This window comes from Acanthaster planci, linkage group LG01, assembly GCF_054643075.1.
Source record: "Acanthaster planci isolate LZ-2023a linkage group LG01, COTS_SCS, whole genome shotgun sequence".
NCBI lineage: Eukaryota > Metazoa > Echinodermata > Asteroidea > Valvatida > Acanthasteridae > Acanthaster > Acanthaster planci.
In genome coordinates, this window is record NC_141777.1 from 35,145,819 (window position 1) to 35,169,100 (window position 23,282).

Below are 23,282 nucleotides of genomic sequence, written 5' to 3' on the forward strand. Positions count from 1 at the left end.
GGACACAGTCTACAGTCTTCTTGAGTCCAGAACTCAAAAAGTGGGCCTTTGCTCAATATACAGGTTCCCCAACGAAAGTGATGTAAATAAAGTCTTTGATGAGATATGATGCCTGAAGTCAACAAGAATAGATGCACTGCATTCATCGGAGAACTAGAGATCAATGCAAAAAATGCCAGAGTCTGGGTTCTGATCACCGGCGGCGGTACGAGGGGAGGGGAGGAGTTGTTAGAACATCAGGCATCAGCCATTAATAGGCCGATCCATTAAGCCATATGACCTGCAAAAAAAGTGGGCGGGGAGGGGTAGGTCCTCCCAGTCTAAAACATGGGGGCCCACTAACCCCTGCCTCCTCCGCTTCCGCCAAGTCAAGACTTGAGCCTTTTCCTAGTTGCAGACTAAACACTTGAGCCTTTCCTTAGTTGGAGACTAGTAGGTTCTTCAAGTCTTCTTTTGGGCTGTTCTCCGGGACTTGCTCACATGACATAGTTTGAACATAACAGCCCGTGGGCAGTAGCAGATAGCCTATTAGGTTATGAATAGTGGAAGATGCAGCTAGTATATAGATATATGTACTTAAATTAGGTCATTATAAAATTGGTATTTATACTGAAGTGTACTTATGATGGAAGGGGCCATACTAAGAAACAGCGGTCTCGTGCGCACAGGAAAAATTACGATTATAAAGTCTTTTTACAAAGCACTCAAAATTCCACTTAAATCAAAAACTAATAGCAAACACGATTTAACAGGACTTTCTGAAGAAAGAAACGAACAAAGCCAGAAAACCTGAGAGAATGATCATCAAAGTCGCACAACTGAACATTTTCAATGGCTCGCTCCGGTGATTTTTTTTCCTATAGGAATGTCAGGGGTAATTATTACATACGGGAGTGGTCAACTGCAAGCTGTATCAGGTTAGTGGAGCGACGGACAACGGGGGGCGGCAGATATGGAATTCCATAACATGCAGTATCGCATGCTTGCAGTAGACCACATTGTGTTTGATGTAGCTTGGCCAACAGGACAAACACTGTTTTATCCAAGTAATACACAGTAGGGCTGTGTCTTTAATTGCTGCCTTGAACTGAGACTTTGCAGGCGTGGCATACATAGTGTGGACCTCTGTACAAAAGAAGTCCACATAATGTATCATATGATGGCATTGTGTGGACTCACACACGTCCACACAATGTTTCTCCCTCTCTGAAGAACATTTTCAGATGCATTTGGGGGTAAAGGTTATCCGTGGCAAAATGAAGAGGAACAGTTCAGGAAATCATCACAAAAAAATCTAGGTCGAAGGAGTTATCCTACTTGGAGAAAAAAAGAGCATTTCCCTTAGTTTCCTGAACCACAGGAAAACAAAGGAATGTCCACACTTTGTGTGTAAAACTGGTATTGGTGTTTGCCTGTAGGCCAAGCTGTAGGCAAAACGAGATTTTTGTGGGCGGGGAAACACAGGATCTTTTTATTCATTTTGCGGTCACAATCAACGGGGTAAACATTAAATTTGTGATGTTTTTCAAATGGTTACGTATTTATTCTTATTTTGAAATACTTCATGCTAACGAATTGTTGTCTATTACTGTAAGCCTTTAATTAAGTACTAAAGTAAATGTCGCTTTACCTTCCTGTTATAAAAACATCCTCCAACCAATTCCCCGCCAAAAAAAGCGCTACATGTACACGCGAACCCTCGACTCATTGGTTCAACGATAACGTTATTCTTACAGAGATACCAGGCAAGTCGGCCAGAAAGTCAATTTTGTAGTGTCTTAATACCCCATTTATGATAATTACCCCAAACCCTCCTTGATGAAAAACGCATGCGCAACGGTTAAGATACGCCCATTTTATTATGATTACCCCCTAACCTTCGTACGAAAAAATTACGCGGCTGGCTCACACTTCCTGCCGCCAAGGCCATATTTTGCGCATGGGTACATAATTATGAATTTATTAGTGAAGGTCTGCTAATAAAGGAGATCATCTCCATTGTAAAAGAGAACAAAGTGCGCACACGATTCGCCCTGTCCAATCCCCATCCCGCACAATGATGAATGAGCGCCCATGAAAAATACCCGATGGCTGCTGTTTTCGACACATTCATTGGGTGCGTTCGATTAGCTTACACGTGTAAGTCAAACTTACACGAGAGCGTTCGTTTAGCCATCACGTGATCTTCGCGCCTCCCCTGGAGTCAGCCACCACTTCCCAGGCTTTCCAAGGGAACCAATCAGCACTCACTAAATCGCATGCATAATACATTTCGATGACTTGATTGGTAAGGTCACATGCATCATGGCTGGCTGACGTGCCGCGTTGCATAAAATTTGCATGCACGATATATCAGTACGAGTACGCTCGTACGGAGTTAGCACGGAGTAGAACGGGAGATACTCATACTAGGTTAGGCCTAGGTCATGACAGAGGATGCTGTTCTTGATGACCCATAACCATGTACAGTAAGTATGCCCTCTCCAGCTAACTAAAGAGTCCTTAAAAACCACGTAGACCTTACTTTCGAGGACAGAGTACCCGGACTGCAAGTTGGTTGTCGTTTTCTTGCTGCACGTGTAGGTTTAGGTGTCGCTTGTGTGAGTAATTTGGCCTCATCAGGCCAACATGCTCATTGTGTGTTGCAAAAAAACGAGAACGTATTTCTTGCGTGGTGTCAGACAACGATTTTGTTTTCCCAATTTTTCAGCCACAGATATCGCAAACATGATGCGATGCAGCACAACTGTAGTCCCCAACGATATCTTTTCGAAGAGTGGCAATTTCATGTTTAGTATGGACTGAATAATATGTCGTACATGTCACTAATCCCTTCCCACGGCCACAAACCGGACACTATCGACAGGGTACTTGCTCGCGTGAAGCCGCCATGTTGTTCGAACTTCGAAGTACATGTACATAATTATAATACCAAGGCTATAAATATTTAATACGATCGGTCATTTGAATACAACTGCCGCACCCCCATTCCTGGAAGATTCCCAAGACGTTGGTGAGAGTAAGTAAAAACTAGTTGTGCGAGGGCGCTCTTCAACAGAAATAAAACAACTATCGATCACTGACGTCTAGGCCAAGACTACCCCTACCTCGGCTGGCGAGCAGGTTTCTGGAGGGTGCACCCTCGTATTTAGGCCAGAAATATGTCCGCCGAGCTCATTAATAAAAGTTATACACTCAAAATATTCTATATTCGGAGGGTCCTGAAAGCCATGGAACTGGGGAATAGAAGAAATATGAGACTGAACCTCTGGGCCGGACTCGGGGCTTCCAATTCTGAGCAATTTGGACGCAATCGGGTCCGAAAGTGGCACTATTTGAGCTATTTTGCAGAGGGATGGTTTTTCAAAATGGCTACTTTTCTGGACAGGGACATTTTCTTTATTTTAGAGGTGGTCTGCTTCTGGTGAAAATTTCTCAAAAATTCCTTTGTCAACCCCCCGAAAACTGAAAGGAAAATAAAAGGAGACATGTGAAACGTCATTTTTCTGTGCAGCCTGGACACCTGTGAAATATTTCAAAGTATGGGGATTTCTCACTGCAGTCTATGGGAATTTATTTGTAGTGGTGCACCCTGGAGACTGTCCGAGTGTAATGACGTCACGGATGGACTGTTCGTGCATGGACACTCTTTGATTAGCCTCATTTCGATGATTCCCTTGCGTGTAACACTGGTGTATTCAGGGAAGCCAATCAAACGCACCTATTGAGTTCACGCATACGCAAGGCTTCATTACGAGCGATACAAAGTCGCTCACAAAACAGCAGTTAGGATCACCGTCTTTAATGCTGTTTGGTTCCCAGACCAAACAGATCCCAAGTGTATCACTCAAGTATGGTGGCCCTGGAGGGGCATCGCCAATCGTCGGTATTGACGTCGACATTTGAGACCAAATTTTCGATCCACCCTTCAGTCACGAATATTGACCCAACATGTGCGACCAAATTGATGCCTCGTTGTATCTCCGCAAAACTGCCTCGGTTTTTTCCCCAGCAAGCCAGGTAGAAAGGGAATAGACACAGCAAGTGTTTTTCAATGTTGTACCCCCGGCGTTGTGCCAAAACTGCCCACCCGAATATCGACTTGAGATCAAGCCAAAAAACAAGTCATGAATTTGGTGGCAAAAATTGACGTCCATTTTCGAGACGGAAGAGAGAGTCGTGAAGTTTGGTTGTGAATATTGATCGCAATATTGACACTGGCGATGACCTTCCACGGCCACCATACTCAAGTGATATGAACAATGCATATCTTATCATTATTACCACACTCTTTTGACGCCCCTGGTTGAACAAAATATCCAAGACCTTCCTTTGTGGTTCATGTCACAAATCGTGGAGTAGTTATAGAGGTCTTGGAACCAAGAGTAAGCTGTGGCTTGAAATGACACATCGCTGAACATAACTTGTACTTTGAAAAATAATTGTGATTTGCTTGTGCTTGGACCAAATTGACTTGTGATTTGACTTGACCTGTGATCAAATGACTTGTGACTGGAACAAATGACTGGTGACATGACTTGGAATTGCAAAAAAATGTCTTATTACAACCTCTGTTAATTTTATATCCTAATGTTTCAAAAATCCCTTTCTATTTGGCAGGCTTTGGGGTGCATACCAGTAGTTTTCCACGTTGGCTCGGTGGGTCTTTGCTCTATGGTATGGGTATGGAATGGGGTCTAGTCGACCATTTGCGATCAGGCCTCAGGGCACAGTCGCACCGCTGGTTATCAATCAAGGTGGCCCGTAAACAGTTCCATGTGCACACGAATATCCACGCCTACGGGTGGTCAGAATTGACTGTGCCCATTTGGCTATTCTGCTTAGTGCCTCTGCCCCCCAGGCGAGTGATATGGTGAGATGGAACTTCACTGTCTTGCGTTGAATCATGAAATGATGACATAAAAATATTCGCTTTATATGTGAAATGCTATCTGTCGAGGATTTGGGGATAGTATTGTACTGATTATTTGTCATAACATCAAAGCACAAAAACCTTTTCTAAAAATAAATGGAGTTGTGCTTTTGTTTCTCCAAATTTAATTGAAGACCTGGATTTCTTATGAAGATTTGTGTATCAATACTGACTGATAACATGCGGTTATTGAATTATATAGAGTTTTTGACGAAATTGAGTATGTATTTCGAACGCCTGTCTCCTTTGAAAAGCGGAAACCAATACTGTAAACAATTTACGCGCTATCACAGAAATTTATCGACTGTTTGCATACAATTTACACTGGTCTTGAAACGTTTTGTAGGCTTATCATTCTACAATCCTATGAAGGTGGTGTGGTTGCATTGTTGTCTTGTTCGTCTGACTGTATTGATATTGTCGCGATCCCTAAATATCAAGTCAATGGTAGCATCGCACAACTAGGCTACACTTATCGGGCCCAGCCGTGGTGAGAGCTGTCCCGGGCCACCACTGTGACTAGCAATAGATGGACGGGACCAGCGCCCGTATGTACCGACCGCACTGCCGCTCAGACCGCAATATGACGAGAGCATTGATTAGATAGAATAGCCGCACTATGTACCCTTGGCTCAGCGTAGAGACGGGGATAGCCTTTTATCAAGGCGCCTGCGGCGCAAGACCACACGACGAACTGCACGCAAGCCCGAAATCAACCATGCATGTGCATGCAGTAGCCGATCTGTGTGTATCGTAGACGGTGCGCGCCGCCGCAAGCGCCTTTGGAGCTTTGTTTCCAGTGGTTGATATGAATTATTCAATATACTAATGTATGAATATATTATTCACATTTCTCTGAACCAATTGTGTTTTCGGGGCTAAGTAGTCCGAGCACGCTAGGCTACTTACGTTCATGAAGTCGCTGCACAAAGGTGCGGCCTGGTATTTGAAACTTGCAATAGCCAGTTGGAAGATCGACAAATACGTCTTGACCCTCCAGAACAGCCTTCACGGCCAACATTTGCTGTGGTTTCAATTGGTCGATCGGAATCCCAAGCTTCGGTGCTGCAAGTTTGAGGCAATTCTGGAAGAGATTGTCGACTAGAGTTTACACCACTGCCGGTGTGGCGGTCTCAGCTGTGTCCCGGTCTCAACGGTCCCCTTATGAAATATGGTAAAAATACGTCGTTCCATCTCTGCGCACAACGGGAAAGTCGTCTGTTTAAGTGGCGTGCTGAGAAGTGCAGTTCATGCATACTTCACGTTGTATGTGACGTGTACTGTACATAGGCCCACACCAAAGATAATAGCAACGGACATCTTAGTACGGAAGACCAACGAGACCGTGCTTGTGTCGTGCTGAAATGTCTGGCTACGTCAGGATACGCGCACCATTATAATGATGAGTAGCTTATAACATGCGCGACAGAGGCGATCGTTTTGATTGGTGGAGACTTTTACGCATATATCGTATCTGCTACCGAAACGGTAGCAAATGTAAAGAAAAACATAAGCTACGTCTGGCAGAACTTTAAAGGCGTACCGGGCAGGCGTGCAGTTCGTCGTGTAGTCTTTCTTCGTGCGTTGGTTTGGTGCTTAAATAGTCTCCTCCAGCTCCTCGCTCTTGAACAACTATCCATTTCGCCGCAGGCGCCTTGATCAAAGGCTAAGACGGGATGACTGGGGCCAGTTAGCAGGACAAGGCTGACGAGGACACGGGGCTGTCTCGCCTGACTATCAGTTCGGACGCATTTCGTTACATTTCAAGAATGGTTACAATCGCACTTCTCTCGGAAAGGGTCCAACCACCGCACTACGTTAGGTTTTGCTCTCGCAACAAGGGTTTGGTCCGCCGCATCTGACCGACGAGCTAGGGAAAATCTGCTCTAGTCTATTTATAGGATTCTAGAGGCTCAGGAATAGGGTCATTTCACAATAGTGCGCCACCAAGAGTTTGCAACGTAGAAGAGATAACCAGCACTGTGTATCTCAAGCCTACCCACATCGACCAGTACCTGGCCTTTGACTCACACCACCCAGTGTCCGTCAAGAGGGGCGTGGCCAAGTGCCTACATGACCGCGCCTCGCGCCTGGTTACCAGACCACGCCACACAGCCGCCGAGAGACGCCGAGTCACCGCTGCCCTCAAGGCGAACGGGTATCCAGCGTCCTTCATCCGACAGTCATCGAGACCCAAGACCAGCATCGAAGTGGAGCGACCGGAGTACAAGGCTTTCACCGTTCTTCCCTTTGTGGACGGCATCTCCGGACGGCTGAAGAGGATCCTGGAAGACCACGGCGTCCGCACCGTGTTCCGATCGCCCACCACCTTAAGGAGCCAACTCGTGCGCCCTAAGGACCCCATCCCACCCGGAAGACGCGGAGGAGTGGTCTACAAGATACCATGCGGTGACTGTGGCAAGGTATACATCGGCGAAACTGGCAGACCAATCGGCGAGAGAATCAAGGAGCACCAACGCGACGTGAGACTCTCCCGTGTGGAGTCGTCAGCGGTAGCCTAGCACACCTGGGGAGCTGGTCACCACCCTGATTGGGACAGCGTGCAGTGCGTGGACTAAGACCAGCATTGGTACACAAGACGCGTCAAGGAGGCCATCCACATCCGCCTGAATAGACACAACATCAACAGAGACAGCGGCATCGACATCCCCGGTTTCTGGCTCCCCACCATCCGCCAACACAACCACCGGAGCACCGGAGCGCAACGGAGCCATACCGAGGACACGCCCCTTCACGCCCATGAAGTGGAGCGGGCGACGCCCGCTGAGATCACCTGTACTGCGTCCGCAATACACGGCGGGGGACACGCGGAGGACGCGGTCCGGCGGTATATAGCAGACACCGCGAGTCATCGATTATCTTTTTACTGTAGTTTGCAACATGTTGGCCAATCACAATGTACGAAATTTGTCGACCCAATGTGCATTTGGAAAGGGTCGACAAATTTCGCGCGTAATGATTGGCCAACGTGTTGCAAACTCTTGGTGGCGCACTAGTGTGAATCGCCCGTAAAATATTAGCGTCGTCGAACAGCTCAACCAATGAGTATCTTCCATCTCAAAGGGTCACATGACTTCCTGCTAGAGTCATGTGCAAGAATTGGAGTGTCGTGTGTAAAATGGTGAAATACAGAATAAGAAGTCTAGAGCCGGTTGCGTGTAAGTGCTTACCCGCTCATCTGTGGTGAACGACTGACAGTGACAAAGTCTAAGGTTTCTGAATATTAGCATTTCAGGGAAACTTACCACGCAGCGACGTGGAGGGGAATTTCCGACATGCCAAGCTGAGCAGAGAAAACACAAGGACAAAGGAGTGAAGCAACACACGATCACGCCAGAGTACAGCATTAATAACTTAATACAAAATTAGCGTCTCCGCTATATACATTTCCAAATAAGCTAAATAAAAGACCCTGGAAATGCACAGAACGAGATTAAGTAAAACTAGGGGGCGTTGGAATTCCAACAAGATTTGCAGGTGCGCAAAAATATTTTCCTGTTTTGAAGGCTTGTTGATTTTGGTTGACGTGATCTGAATTTTTTTTAGATAAGCAGCTGTCCAAACACTGTATTTTCTTGGCGTTTGCGACTACAATTAAACAGTATAGTTGGCCTATATAAATAAAAAGTAATTAAAAAACCCAGCAACGATAAAAAATACCGGGAAATGATCGTCATTGTTTCAAAATCCACACACACGTCCAGCTTCGTGAAAACAGTCTACAGATATCAACTCAAACTGAATAAAACAAATCTAACAACTACTTCCATGATTCTGCATGTTTATTACTACTGCGACCATCGGATGACCATGGAACAATGTTACATGCACCACATATCGGGTAGGAAGGTTGGCCAAATGATTAATTATGGAATAATAATAATAATGATAATACTACACTGTACAACCCTTGAGACAAGAGTCAATATATGCCACTGTACAAGAAATAATTAAAATAATTTAATTATTGGTTTGCTCAAAAAGTAGGATTGACAGTGACGGAGAAAAGAATGAATACCAAATATGACAAACCTTGAGCAGTGGTAATAATTATGCAATAGTTCTCACATTTACAGTACAAATATTGAAAATCCCCTATAAAAGTCTGAACTGGTACAGTTTATTATAGTTCGGCTCAGTTCAGTTCAGTTCAACTCAGTTAAGTTTTCCAAACGCCAAGTTAAGTCGTGAGGTCGGTATCAGGCACACCAAACGCCCAAATGAAATAATAGGCCTGCAACCAAGAGATCAAACCGGAGTTTCGTTCTGTAACAATCGTATGGCATATACAAGTACAATGCATTAAGTTCGACCATGAGACTCAAAAAAGAAAGCTTGCCACGAATTCAGGCGACAAATTAACCATGAAATTGTCCTTTTTAGAGTCAACATATGAACGGAAAATTTTCACAGAGACCAAAGTGACAACAATGAGAGATTTTGAGATGGTAATTCGGCAGGAAATGCTACATCCAGACTATTAAAATTACACATTCGGTTCGAGCAAACTTTCCGCGTTACTCAAACTTTGAAGATGGTCTGGAAATTAAAAGGAAGAGACCGCATGCACGCACATTCCAAGACGGCGCATCACAGATGGTAACGTAAAGCAACAGAAACTCTAAGCATAAAGTCCGGTTTCTTCACTGCTCTTGACAACCATCACATACATCCTCACAGAAACACTGATCAATTACACTACCGTAAATTCAATTTCTTTACAAAATCTAGTCATTTATGACTACATCATGCAAATTGAACGAATTTGTTACCAGAGGATGTCTACCGACGACGTAATCGTTTTGTCTCAGCGATTAGGCCTGTAACAAAAAAATACCAAAGGTACGGGATCCCCGAAAAACCAAATTTTTATTCACCCGTACCCAACGTTGGACAAATAAGTAAATAAAACAAAATGCTCAGCGTTCTAACAGAGTGAATAGATTCAGAGTGCGGGTGGTACAACATTTTAAAACCTTTAGTTTAGCAATTACATTAAGAGGAGGCAAAACCACTCGCAAACGCCCCTAATATTCAAGAGGGCGAGATTTTGAAATAGTATATCAGACAACTTGAAACTAATAGTGACTTCCAAACACGGTTAAAACGAGTGGATGCGCTGTATAGGGGCAAAGAATAAAATTGCAAAAAAGGCAAAAAGGTTCATCAAAACCAAAATTGATCATTTATTGGAATCGTGTCAAATCTTAAATCCCATTTTTCAATGGGACAAACCTTAAGTACTGTCACAATTATGTGGTCAAAGGTGGTAATATAAGCATGGATATAATGTCATACTTTTCATCTGGAAGAAAGTTGATTCACAGTGACTGGGTACTGGACATAGCAGCACAGTCTAAGAGCACCCCATTTGATTCCTCATCATGGTGCCAGTCAGCTGTCTCCTTGGGGTGATTCTAGGATTTCTGTGAAATAATACGGACGTGGTGATACAAAGGTGTTTTTGAGATAAGAAGACATGTTTTTGTTTGCCTCAGGCATACTTGGCCATTTTCACTCATGAATGTCGATATGTGCGCACATCATTAATTTTTAAAATACACTGGTAAAATGTACCACCATATCCGTTTTAAAAATGTGGTTCTGTATAATTAGGCTGTTGCAGCAATATGTACTTTGCACAGAGGAATTAGACCAGATAACTCCAGTTTGTTTTATCTTGCTTTATCTGTGCTCCGCTTGAGAGCTGCAACATCTGCATCTTCATTTGTTCCGGTCTGCAACTCTTGCGTGACAGGCCTCGTGCCAAGAATCTTTGTTAAAAAGAGGCACCTACGGAGGCCCATGCCAGTCAACTTGTGGCAGCGCGAGCCGTTCTGGTTAGAGAATTAGGACGCCATGAAGTCGCTATTTGTATTGATGACGCTCTTCGCCGTCTCGCACGGAAAGAGTTACGATGGGTAAGTTTCTTGATATAGTTTTAGGGAGTCATCCACGTTAAGGATGTCTGCAACTTTAATGAGAAAAAGACCGAAAACTACGAAAATATTCGTTCCAGTTTTCTTGATAAAGTCAAGTATGATTGCTTGAGAATACTCCACAAGAACCCTAAAATTCTCTTGTACATTTTAAAAGTGACAATTCCCCGAGCCTCATTTTTCTCTGAGATGTTGCATTTCCAGCTGTGACATAATTGTAATCAACACCAACCGCAGAGGTGGTAGCGAGTCTGTTTTTGCAAGTCTAAGTCAAGTTTAACGACAACTTTTGGAAGTCTAAGCCACGTCACAAGTCATTTGATCACAGACCAAGTCAAGTCAAGTCACAAATTAATTTGCTCCAAACGAGCAAGTCAAAATTTGTTGACCAAGTACAAGTCAAGCCGCACATTATTTTGTCTAGCTGTAAAAATTAAACGGCGCTGGGCATCAACTTAACAGGCCGTAGTCCTAGAGCCATTTTTTTGGGGGGTAGGCCCTTTGCACTTGACATCACCTTTTGACTTTAGCTACGGCTGTTTCCTTTTGCAATTTATGGGAGGGGATAGGGGAGTAAAGGCTTCCCTTGTAGAACCTCGTCTGCAACTTATGTCTTGCAAGTTTTAGTTACATGTGCACATATGTACTCACACTTTCTCGTGCGATATACCAGGTGTACTGTTGCTCACCCACAACCTTTGATAAGACGTTCTAACGCCCTCATGTTTTACTCATTCCTTGCGTTCCCAGGGTCTCTTATTTATCTCAGCTTTGCATACGGAAATGTGCAGGCCGCTGACATTTTAGTTATTCATGCTACCCTCTGGCGTGTTCGCGTGTTCCTTCACTCCGTTGTCTTTGTGTTTTCTCTGCTAAATTTGGCATGTTGGAATTTCTCCATCCACGTGGCTGTGTGGTTTGGCGTGGTGAGGTTCCCTGAATGCAAATATTCGGTTACCTCTGACTTTGTAACTGTCGGTCATTCTCCAAAATGATTGTGTAGTTCCTTTTTGCACCCGAAACTAGACGTTTGTACACGTGACGTCTTATTCTGCACTTCGCCCTTTTTACACACGACACTTAGGATGCGTTCGCAAGGTTACTCCTGTTAACACGAGTAGGATGCGTGAGCATTACACCCCCCAGCTAAAGTATATTCACGCTGACCTATCGTACTTCAGCCGTTTGAGCGCTTATGAGTGTACTCGTGTTAACATGAGTAGCTCGCTCGCAGATGATTCTTGCACACGACTCTAGCATGAAGTCAGGTGACCCTTGAAATAGAAGACTCCCAATGGTTGAAAGCTTTAACGACATTCATATTGTCTTGATATCTAAGCCTCTAAAACCTATAAATACGGCATGATTTTGGCTAGCTCGTCGGTCAGGTGCGGCGGGACGAAACCCTTAGCGTAACCTAATGTAGTGCTGGAGTTGGACCATTTCCGAGAATAGTGCAGTAGTTCTGAACACCCGTTCTTATGATAAAGTGCGGGGGGTAACCCCAAATCAAGCTTGCTTTGCTTTGACCGAGTGGAGAAAGTTGCAGCATCGAGCGGCCCACCATCTCAAGTCCGAACCGTTGGCCGAGAGAGACACACCAGCGTCAAGCGGTGGGGGACGGGGGGACATGTAATATAGCAATTGTCCTTCCACTACTTTCCAAATCCTAAATTAAAATGTATATTAGACATAAGCATTTGTAAAAAAAAATTGCTGAAGTAGCCAGTAATTGTCTTAAATCACAACACAGAGCAACTATACTCCAAAATTTCCCAGGCCCCTGAGCGGGTCCTGGACCCCACGCCGCTCAGGGTTTCGCGCTTCACGCTCACGCTCATCAGGGCCACCCCCCCTTATGTATACGATGCGATATACCCGTACCGTATCCACTTTGTTTGACTTGCATTTCCAATGCTCTTGTCAAGCCATCGTTTAGTTACACACAACTTCGCCTCTTATGTGTAGCCCTGTTAAGCGGATAGGTGGAAAAAATATGTTTTTACGTACAAGCACGAATTTTAGCATAGTTCAGAGTTATGGCCTTGGTAATGTTTTGAGGAGTGGGGGCACTCTTTTTGGCTCCAAATACCGTATTTGGCATAAGGGGCCGACTTCTGTATTGTTGTTTATGTATGGCTAAAAGGCTCAAGGGAATCTGAAAAAACATCCAGATGTGTGTGTATTGAAGATTCAGATTCATTTGGCATTGTACAAATGGTATTTATTGGAAAATCAGTGGGAAAAATGACCACGAAGTGCAATGATATTTGGCTCAAGGACCTTGATACATTATTGTTATTTATTCAAGTAAGACTAAAGGGTACAACGTAATCTGAACGACATCCAGATAATATGTACATGTGCATTCAAGAGTCAGGTTCATTTTTTGTTGTACAAATTGCTGGAAATGTGGCGGCCAAATATGGCGGCCACACTTGAGAGGGTCGACCTATTATTCGACCGTTAGAGGTACAGCTAAATATTTGATGCTTATTTTTTCAGGCTCAACAATTCTTTACTTGCAAAAACGCATTTCATGTTTGAAATATGTTGGCCAATTTTGTGCAAAGACGTCTAACCCCGAAATTGGTTTATATAAACACCTATATATGAAATAAATATGCTCACGTCAAGAAATATGGAGGCACATAATCCTCAGAATGTCCTGCTGAATGACATCCATAAGGATCTCAGGACGATTCTGAAAAGTAACGTGCTGTTCATAATTTTAGTTGATAACATGTTAATAAGAACTTGAACAAACACTATAAATGGTGTGCTACATATAAAGTGCAGTAGCGACACAAAGGATTTAATTTCAAAGATGCCTTTCTGGATTTGCACTGCCCTTAGAGCAGTTTTTTATGCTAAATCTATAATAGCTCTTTCGGTAAATTGCCGGCCCTTGATTTGGTTGTCCACGTCGGTTTGCTTTGGGTAGATTAAGTCATTCCTCAGTTTTTAATTTATGCCCAGCGTCAGTACCGGCCCTTTTGATGTGCTTTACAAATTGAAATGAAGCACAAATTAGATGGATGGCATCCATGGATCCATATTTGTAGGTGAACCTTTTTGCTTGTTTGGTTTAGCTTTGTGCAACAAAGAGTTAGTGTTATCATGAGGAGAGTGAATCTCTTAATGTCAGCTCCGTCCTCTTCGTGGATTTGAGCTGGCCCTGTGTCGTAGCATAAGAACGTGGACTATACATTTTTTTTCACACTCTGCCACGTTTCCCATGGATGTATTGTTCCTTTGGTACTGAAAACAGAGACTGTCTCAGCCAGTGAAGCCTCAGAGACATGGTTAAAATAAAAGAGGAAATAGGAAGTCAATTCCTTGGGAAGCGCAAAAACCTGTTGAAATCTAAGGTGACACAAATATTGCCTATTCAGCTACAGTCACATCAGTTTATCAAGTAGGACAAAAGACAAACAAAAGGACAAGATATTTGATCCTAGACCACTATTAAACTATCAAAGCCTCTATCAGATCAAATCAAAAAGAAAAGTGTTATTGTCTTGTCCTCCATGAAAGAGGTCCAGTGAAACCTAGAGGGTTTCTTTACTTGAAATGATCGTTCTTTATTTACATTGTATACCAGTCACTTCATGGTAATCTTAATGACTTTTTTCAACGTAACAGCTTGAAGTCTCAAGCCAGAATCGAGTGTGGGCAAGCCATTAGATTTGTTGGGTATAACAATCTCCTTGGAAATTGCAAACGGTCTCTGAGAATTCATGGAAATAAGAGTGATTGGGGCCTTCTAAGACAACAGATTACAATTCCGAGTATGGAGGGTTACTATCAACTACTTTTGACATGTACTGTGTAAAACCTCCATTTCATATAACGTCGCCTTTCCATATGCGCGTCAGTACTTGCGCCTCGCGGTGCGTATCCGTCAAAATTGATTCTGACGGCCGAATGCAACCCACACGTGTATTATGTTATGGAGTTGATTTTGGGTCCGTGAGTGAAACGCATGAACCCAGCCTGTACGCAACGCACCAAAAAATGTACATACGGAGAGGCGTCTTTACTCGTTTAACTCCTTCTGGCAATGAGGAGACTGACACATGATGTTGCATTTTGCAGATGCACACAAATGAAGGTTTTTTTTACATAACTTTCTCTGGCAAACTGTGGACAATGTTGTTCTGTCTGTGGCAGCAGTAACCAACGAGATATCAGAGCTGTTGATAGAGCTGTTTCATCATATGCATTTATGTTTTACTTTTGGTTTTGTTTACCCATGTTTCCAGAGAAATGAAATAAATAAATAAGGCTCCGATGAATGATGCGTCCGAATTTTTTAATACTTGCCTGCGGCCTGAAATTACGCACGAGTCTTATATGGTAGCAACCAGAGGCGGCTGATCGAGTCATCTGTGATTTCAAGCCGCATCCAAGTGATTCAGACGTTGCCTTGGGCAGAAAAAACCGAAATAGAAATCACGAGCCGATAGAATTCTTACGCTGATTTCTTGAGAACGCAAGGCTCAAATTGACAGACCTAATTTAAAACGTTAATAGGTTTGACTGAGTACATTTCTGACTTGCGTTGGTGACAAGTCGTTGTGTGCAAAACTAAGTAAAGTTACAAGTCATTTTCTGCCAGTCTAAGTCAAGTCACAAGTAACTCGAGTCCAAGTCAAGTGACTCGATCTACAACTCTGCCCGCACGAAACTAGTGCGCCCCAAAGGGATTCCCGAGAACTTCTTATTTCATAGAACAGTGTGCAAGAGCTAAAGGCAAGCATTAATTCCTATATCGAACACTGGCTGGATGTGGAAGGGCAATGCTCACCAGCCTAGTTATCTCACTGAGAAAGGTGTGGAATACTTTTATCTCACGACAACGTGGCTCACTTTGATGCCCAATTAGACAATCCTCCCTTGTGTTGTGTGTGAAGATTATTTTAGAAAAAAACATTTTCTGAAAGACAGCTTTCACAGTTTGCCTTAATTCTCTACCTTTCCACCTTTTTCAGGTATCAAGTATTTGAAATCACACCCAAAACAGGAATTCAGTTTCAACAGATGATGGATTTGGACATGGAACTCTTCGACGACGTATGTACAGGAGTGTCTTATAGACCTTAAAGAAGCATTCTTGACTAGAAGAATCTGAGACTTAATCCGCAGAGAGGTCATTACATGTCGGACCAACACACTTTTTGTTCTGAGGTCTTCAGATTTCGGTAAAAACTGCTGCGCCTGACATCAATGAAAAAGAAATGAATGTCAATTTTAAGCGGAATCCGAACTTCATTGTGGTCAGGGCAGAGATCAACAAAAATGGGCTGTTTTAACTAAACGTAAATTCTGACTTTTAATGAAAATGACGGATAGCCTTCTCATTTTGTATCAAATATATGCAAATGCGGTATCAAAATAATAGGAAGAACATGCTCCTTTCACCGATGTGGAAATTTAGCTTTGTGAATCAAGAGTCAAGATAACCTTTGACAAGCGTTTGTGACCTTTGAACCCATTTTAAAAACAATGTACGATTACTTATGAAAGTATTTCCTGTTCTAGAAGAATCCGCCTAAATCTTTCCGTGGTATTTAAAATAAAAAATGTGGTAATTTTCTACAATTGGTCAGCTTAGAATAATTATGTCAATTTTGTGTGTAATCCTTAAACAGGAATTATGAACGCAATTAATTTATGCTCTAAAATGAAATTAACCCTAAGGTGCATGTAAAATCATGTATTGATATCGGAGGATTGGAACAGTTAGGGTTAATTAAGTTTTGAATGGTTTTCAGAGCCAGAGCTCACAAAATCATCATTTTATTTGAGGAGACTATTTGAAAAATTTAGGAACATACGGTAATTGAGTCTGAATGTATGAGGACTAAGGAGCTTTCATATGTTGACTGGGCAAAACACGTGAGGGTGCTAGACAACATGTACTTACTATACTACAGTACTTCGCCTTGCACCTTGCATAGCCACAATTGAGTACATGCAAGTCAACAGTGTTGCACAAATTTTAACCCTAACCGCAGCGCATTGTTTTCCAGAGATTGAGCCTTTGAGGGTAGGGCCTATTAGAGCAACTCTTTGCAGCCATTTGGACATCATTTTCGCATGTAGCCATGAGCTTCAAACGACTCCAAAAACAAAACCATACGTCTGGTTGAGATCAAAATTCACATTTATGCTGCAGACTTTTCCCCCTCTCCCAGTGTCTTTTAGGGTTAAAACTTGTATATTGTTTTTCAAATACTCTAATTCTTTGGAAAGAGTGTAAGAAAGTGAAGCCAGTCTCGCTGTGTTCAACTGTAGCCAATTTCTCTTTCTACTGTTCCACCATTTCATCTAGGGCTGTTAGCTGTGGAACCCGTTGAATTCCAAGTATCAGACCAAGGTGCTGATATTTTTGTAACGTCCTATCATAATGTTGTCATCCTTAACTCTTTGGAGCATTCCAAAGATTACATACAAAACTGGCATACAAGCGCAGAAATCATTACCAAAATCTGAAGATCTAAGATCAAAAGGTGTGTTGCACTGACATGGAATGACCCAGTGGTTTTGCTATGTACGTAAAAACTATACGTAGACTCAGGCATGCCATACACTTTGCGAGACATTCAATCCAGTGATGTATCCGCGGGGCAGGGGCAGGGGGAAACGTGCCCCCCCCACCCCAGGCCTTTTTTTTTTTGAAAGATAATACTTCACAGGAGAGTAGGAATGAAAGTAATCGGTACATTTATTTATCAAATATTATAACCTGAAGCCTGAGAAGATATTACTATTTGATTCCCCCACCATCACGTTGAATGCGCCCGAAGCCGCATTCAGTCCAGTCTTTTCAAAAAAGCGATGAATTGTTAATTTTTTCATTTGATAAAATTGGAAGTCAAACAATTGAAAAAAAGAAGAAATGCGTGCATACCGAAAACATAACTCAATAGTAGAAATGAAATGGTTTCATTTACTACTGCCAACCTACAGCTTGATTTCTTGAAGACCAGTGCCGTCGGCAAACCCAGTAAAGTGATCGTGCCTCCCATGCACGTGGACAAGCTCAAGGAAGCTTTGGAAGAGTTGCGGATTGAATTTGAAGTATACATTGACAACCTCCAACCCCTCATTGACGAAGAGACGAGAGCTATCACCTCACGCGAGAAGGCCACAACCTTGGCAAGCTTCGATTACAACGGACTGGGTGACAGACTTCAGCCAAACCGAGTCCACAAGTTCCCTTACCATAAAGGAAATCTATTTGGGGGATTCAGCTGAGGGATTTGCCATGAAGGCACTGAAGGTGAGAAAAGCACAACATAGTGCACAGCTGTCTTTAGTTCACAGCTACTTGGTATTGTCCTGCAGGGAGATTATCTCCTCAAATTTAGCGATGGTCAGGAGTTTCAACCTCTTTTACCTCCATTTATATGAAAAGGTCAAAATAGAGACAAGGATAAAAACAAAATGAAAAGAATTTACCCTTATTTAGGATACAGTTTTATGTCTCAAAACAAAAAGAAGCGGGACTTAGAAACTGACGTAGTGATTAGTACTTGTAATTAGAATTGAATTTTGATTCATCATTACCCATCGCTTCAAGCAAACAGCATTACAAACCCCAGTCCGATCAGCTTTAAGTTGGTTGTTGCAAGTATACGGTTATCGACTTTTCAACAAGAAAAACAGGTTCTACTCAAATGCTACCTTGTCAACATAAATGTTTTTACATACGCGCTTCTCAAACTAAAGTTCATTTTCTAGGTTCTGCCACGTGCTGAACAGTACGTTTCCTCTTACAGATTTCTACAGGGAGCGGCCGGCTTGGTGCTTACACCCAAGGGGGCTTACATGGTAGAGAATGGATCGCACCTGCCACTGTCCTCAACCTCCTCCAAAAGGTCAGAAAATGCATGGCATATCTCATACCCACATAATGTTCCCCTTTTCAAAGATCCAGAGTTGACAGGTATTTTCGCGTGTTCCCCAAGCAACAAACACAATGCTGATGAGGGAAATTTCGAGGTTTCTCTGCAGAGAGTAGCAAACTCGTGTAGGGTTGGAATAGCAGCTCATCTCCTGAGCTGCAACATATTCTGCTGCTTTTTTGAAACACGTCAAATGTCTGCAAGTGACATGTACCTTATGCAGTGACCTTCAAAAAATGCACATTCACCCAGCCCTAAATGCTCATAGCAACAGGATATTCCCGATCCCATAGAGTCAACCCTTCTGATGCTCTGTTTAATTTGCCAGTTCGTAGCAGCCTTCAAAAGTGGAGACAGCGTAGCCACCCAGTTTTTAAACAAGTTTGACTGGTACGTTCTCCCTCTACTCAACCCTGACGGTTACCACTACACTCGCCCAGAATCGGTAAGTCTCATTTTCAACAATGCCGTAACCTGATTGCTCATCAAATTACTCTTGGTAGGTGTCTCGCATGTGTCGAATTGAGAGTGAAATTGTTTCAATACGTCCCTGACACAGCTTCGTAACAATGCATACACACAAGTTCGAGAAATGATGGGTGATTTTTCTTGTCTCTTCTTGATCTCTTGATCGTCACTAGCACTTCCAAGGGCTGGAAGACGCTCCACTTCTATCAATAAAATATGCGTAAAAGCACCCTCCAAATACAATAGATCAACGGCTGCAATAGGATCTTGTTACTGTTGGTAACAAAATAAAACTCTTTCGCCAGTGGCACAGAACGTCAGATAGTAGTTATATGTATTAATTTTACCAGCTTTTACCAAATAATATGGTTTAAGACAACTTAGACCAATAAACGTTTTCAACGTGTTTTTTCTCTCAATTCCTAGGGCTTCCAAAAGTAATTGTCAATTTTTGCAGACATTCTAATTTTCCACTGAGTGAAGAACCAATGGCAGTTTATAATACAGTACACTTTAATTTTTTTACAGCCATCCTTCGACCGTTTGTGGCGCAAGAATCGTCAACAAGTTTCTTCTTTCTGTAAAGGAATCGCCATGAACAGAAACTATGGCTACAAATGGGGTAATCTTACTTCGTATTTTAATATGTGGTAAAAAAAATCAAAGAGAGAAATTTGTGGGAACTGACTTTGAGTTAAAAGGCATTACTTTTACTTAAAGATAATGATCCGGCTCTTGTATGGGTGGAAAGGGTTTGTTGAAATGAGGTTTCAAGAATTCATTATTCAGTAGTTAAACAGGTATTTATTAATCGGTGGTTGGATGCGTATACTTTTATAACTTTTTGAGTAATTCTTGCAATTGCATTTTAAGAATATGAGTCATTTAAACGATGTCTGCCAGCCAGTTCAAGGAAACTTGAAGTAGGAATTCAGGTCAGCTCTTTTTCAAACACATTACTGCATGCAGTATATAGACGAGATTTTTATACTTCTGTTCAATGAAATTGAGAAAAGGGTGATAGTTTTTCCATTCTTGGAAACTTCTCTTATCAATATAGTGGGCACTAGTTTTCTTCTGTCGCACAAGGAACTACTTGTCAAAGAGCATAAGAATGGTATAAAATTGGTCTGTACACTTGCCCCCACAAGGATCCAAAGAATTATTACCGTTGTCCAAACAGGTTACTTTACTTGATAAACAAGTACAAAGTAGAACTTTCTCTAAGAGACTTTTAAGAAGTGTTGTATGTATTTGTACACACACAGCTATCGAACCACTAATGTACTGGCAAAGATGTCACGCTTAAGCTCTGAATGGAAATTTCGTGAGCATAAAACCAAAAAGTTGCATTTTTTCCTTTTTGCTGCCACAAAGGAAATATAGAATTAAAGTATTACAAGAAACATTTTCAAATATATATTTAAGTTATAAAACACCCTTTTCGAATCTCATTTAATTCAAGGACTATTATTCGTGGGGCATGCAAATTTTCTTTAAAAGTTCAGAAATTTCTTGTTGTGTTGGCATGTGTGTTTCTGAAACAAAACTTTATGAGGCCAAAATTTGTGCAAAAGATGAGGGCGTGATCCTAACACATTTTGTCGTTGCCATTTCTAAGGATATTGTTAAGATTTATACGATCCTTAGATGCCAATGAGATACAAGCATACTCTTGAATGGATCTTCCTTTTGGGGTGTGGATGTGCTTTTCATAGCTTTTTTCATGGGTCCTTAAAGTCCTTAAAGTCCCAAGAATTACCCTTGAGGTAATTAAACAAAGGGTCAGGTTTTACAGAACGAGAAGCACTGACACAGTGCATGGAAAGAAACATTATTTGAGAGACCAAAATCAATGTTTGAGGCTAAAAGATTTTCAAGTCAAACTAAAAGACTCAACCATCTGGGAATGTACCTGCTTACACTTTTTTTCTTTATCCGTTCGAAGTAATAACCACACTGGAAATGACTCTCAGTAAATACGTGGAACATGGTTAACAAGAACTTTGCGCACTTTGTCCAGGTGGCGATGATACCTCCAGCAACCCCTGTAGTGAAATTTACAAAGGAAGTTACGCATATGAAGCTCAAGAACTCAAGCTGATGACGGACTGGCTGCTCAGCCTGAAGAAAAGTCAGACCTTCATGATCCATATGGATCTCCACAGCTACGGCCAGGACTGGTTCTATCCGTATAGCTATACTTCGAGTATTGCAACTAGTGATGACGCTGAGTTGGTAGGTATACCAGAGTATGTGGGATGGAACGACCGGACTACGTTAATGCCGTATGAACCGAGCAAGATCATGACCAACTATCTCTTGATTGGCAGACGACTCAAACTTGAAAACAAAGTTTCTCATCTCCCCTAACCACCCACCTACTGACTTCTGTGAGCTGGTGTGGAGTTTGGTAATGCCTACTTTTACCATCAAGATCTGCCACTGAGAAACGAATGAACTTGTAGCAAGCACTGAGGAAATCGAACTTTTGATAATTTCCCGAAATTTTCAATTCTAATCAAGCAGTTCCCCCTTCATAAAATAACAGATTCATTGTTTTTATGTGGTGTGACCTCATGGTGCTCAGCCTAACAACAGAACAGTCCCACTATGGTCAAATCTTCCAAGTCTCTCTTAAACAAACAAACAAACAAACAAACACCCAACAAACAAACAAACAAACAAACAAACAAACAAACAAACAAACAAACAAACAAACAAACAAACAAACAAACAAACAAACAAACAAACAAACAAACAAACAAACAAACAAACAAACAAACAAACAAACAAACAAACAAACAAACAAACAAACAAACAAACAAACAAACAAACAAACAAACAAACAAACAAACAAACAAACAAACAAACAAACAAACAAACAAACAAACAAACAAACAAACAAACAAACAAACAAACAAACAAACACTTTTCACTTTTCCAAATGAACCTTTAATTCATGACAGAAAATATCTACAAAACAACGATTCTTAAAATAAAACAAGGTTCAAGTGGAATAAGTAAATACTGACATACAATAAACTTAACAGAAAAAAGAAAGGATTCTCAGTAAAAAAAATAAAAAGAATTAATTTGCTAATTATAACATGAAGATTGGAACCACACTTATAGTCATCCAAAAGCCTGAGACTTCTCATCAGGAATAGACAATGACAACCATGAAAAAAAGATCAGTCTTCATATCAGCCAGAAAAGCTTATTGTCCACAAATGTGAACAAGGTGTTGTTGTGGTCCCATTTGCTCAAAAATAGGCCAACGTTGTGTTTTGCAGAGAAAAAGTGGTAATCAATCAGAATTTTACTCTTCATTCGAAGTTTCCATACAATAAGAGGGTCAGCAGTAGATGAACGCGAGTAGAGAAAGTATATGGTTGCTTTCAGACTGATAATGAAGTAATTTGCCAGATTAACCATCTCCTTTGAACGTCCATTCTTGTACGGAAGGAGGCACCAGTACAGGTCGAAATCTTGAACTACACTCGGGAAAAGACGACTCAAGAGACAGTTCAGAAGATTTAATGCTGGCTGGATGGCGCGACACATGATGAACAAGTGAACGATTGTTCCTCTTTGTCCACACCAAGGGCACAGTGGAGATATGTCTGGGTTAATGTGTTGCAGGACCGGTAGACTGGGCAGAAAGTTATGTAATAGGCGGAATTGGACATCGCCCTCTTTCTTTGAGGAAGGCAGACGATATATTGCTTGCCATTCGATTTTCCGGTTCTCTGGGATTACATTCTGTTCATGCCAGTAAGTCTGAAGAGGAATCTCCAGCTGGTTGAGTTCTGCGTTGAGGGTTTTATAAATAGTCTTTGAAGACGCGCCTGTGGCATCGATGTCTGGAGGGAAGTGAACAACGAGGGGAAGTTCTCTCAGGGCTGGGATGCTCTGAAGATTACGTGTGGAGAGACGGTATCCAAAACGGTTGAAAAACTGCGGGAAGACACGCAAGAGGAGATCTGTCATTTCAGAGAGTTCAGC

The 23,282-nt window shown here is 42.1% G+C and overlaps 2 protein-coding genes across 2 annotated transcripts; both read left to right on the plus strand.

Moving 5' to 3' along the window:
- The first annotated feature begins 10,704 nt into the window (after window positions 1–10,704).
- LOC147800697 (carboxypeptidase A1-like) lies at window positions 10,705–18,755 on the plus strand. The gene is made up of 4 exons (XM_087139844.1): window positions 10,705–10,875; window positions 15,888–15,969; window positions 17,869–18,181; window positions 18,681–18,755. The coding sequence occupies exons 1-3, from the start codon at window positions 10,814–10,816 to the stop codon at window positions 18,154–18,156; spliced, it is 432 nt and encodes a 143-aa protein (XP_086995970.1). The 5' UTR covers window positions 10,705–10,813; the 3' UTR covers window positions 18,157–18,181; window positions 18,681–18,755.
- LOC147800698 (uncharacterized) lies at window positions 18,167–21,647 on the plus strand. Its single transcript, XM_087136637.1, has 5 exons — window positions 18,167–18,181; window positions 18,681–18,779; window positions 19,135–19,251; window positions 19,803–19,896; window positions 21,298–21,647. Exons 1-5 carry the CDS (start codon window positions 18,167–18,169, stop codon window positions 21,645–21,647), a joined length of 675 nt encoding a protein of 224 aa, XP_086992763.1.
- Window positions 21,648–23,282: the final 1,635 nt, after the last annotated feature.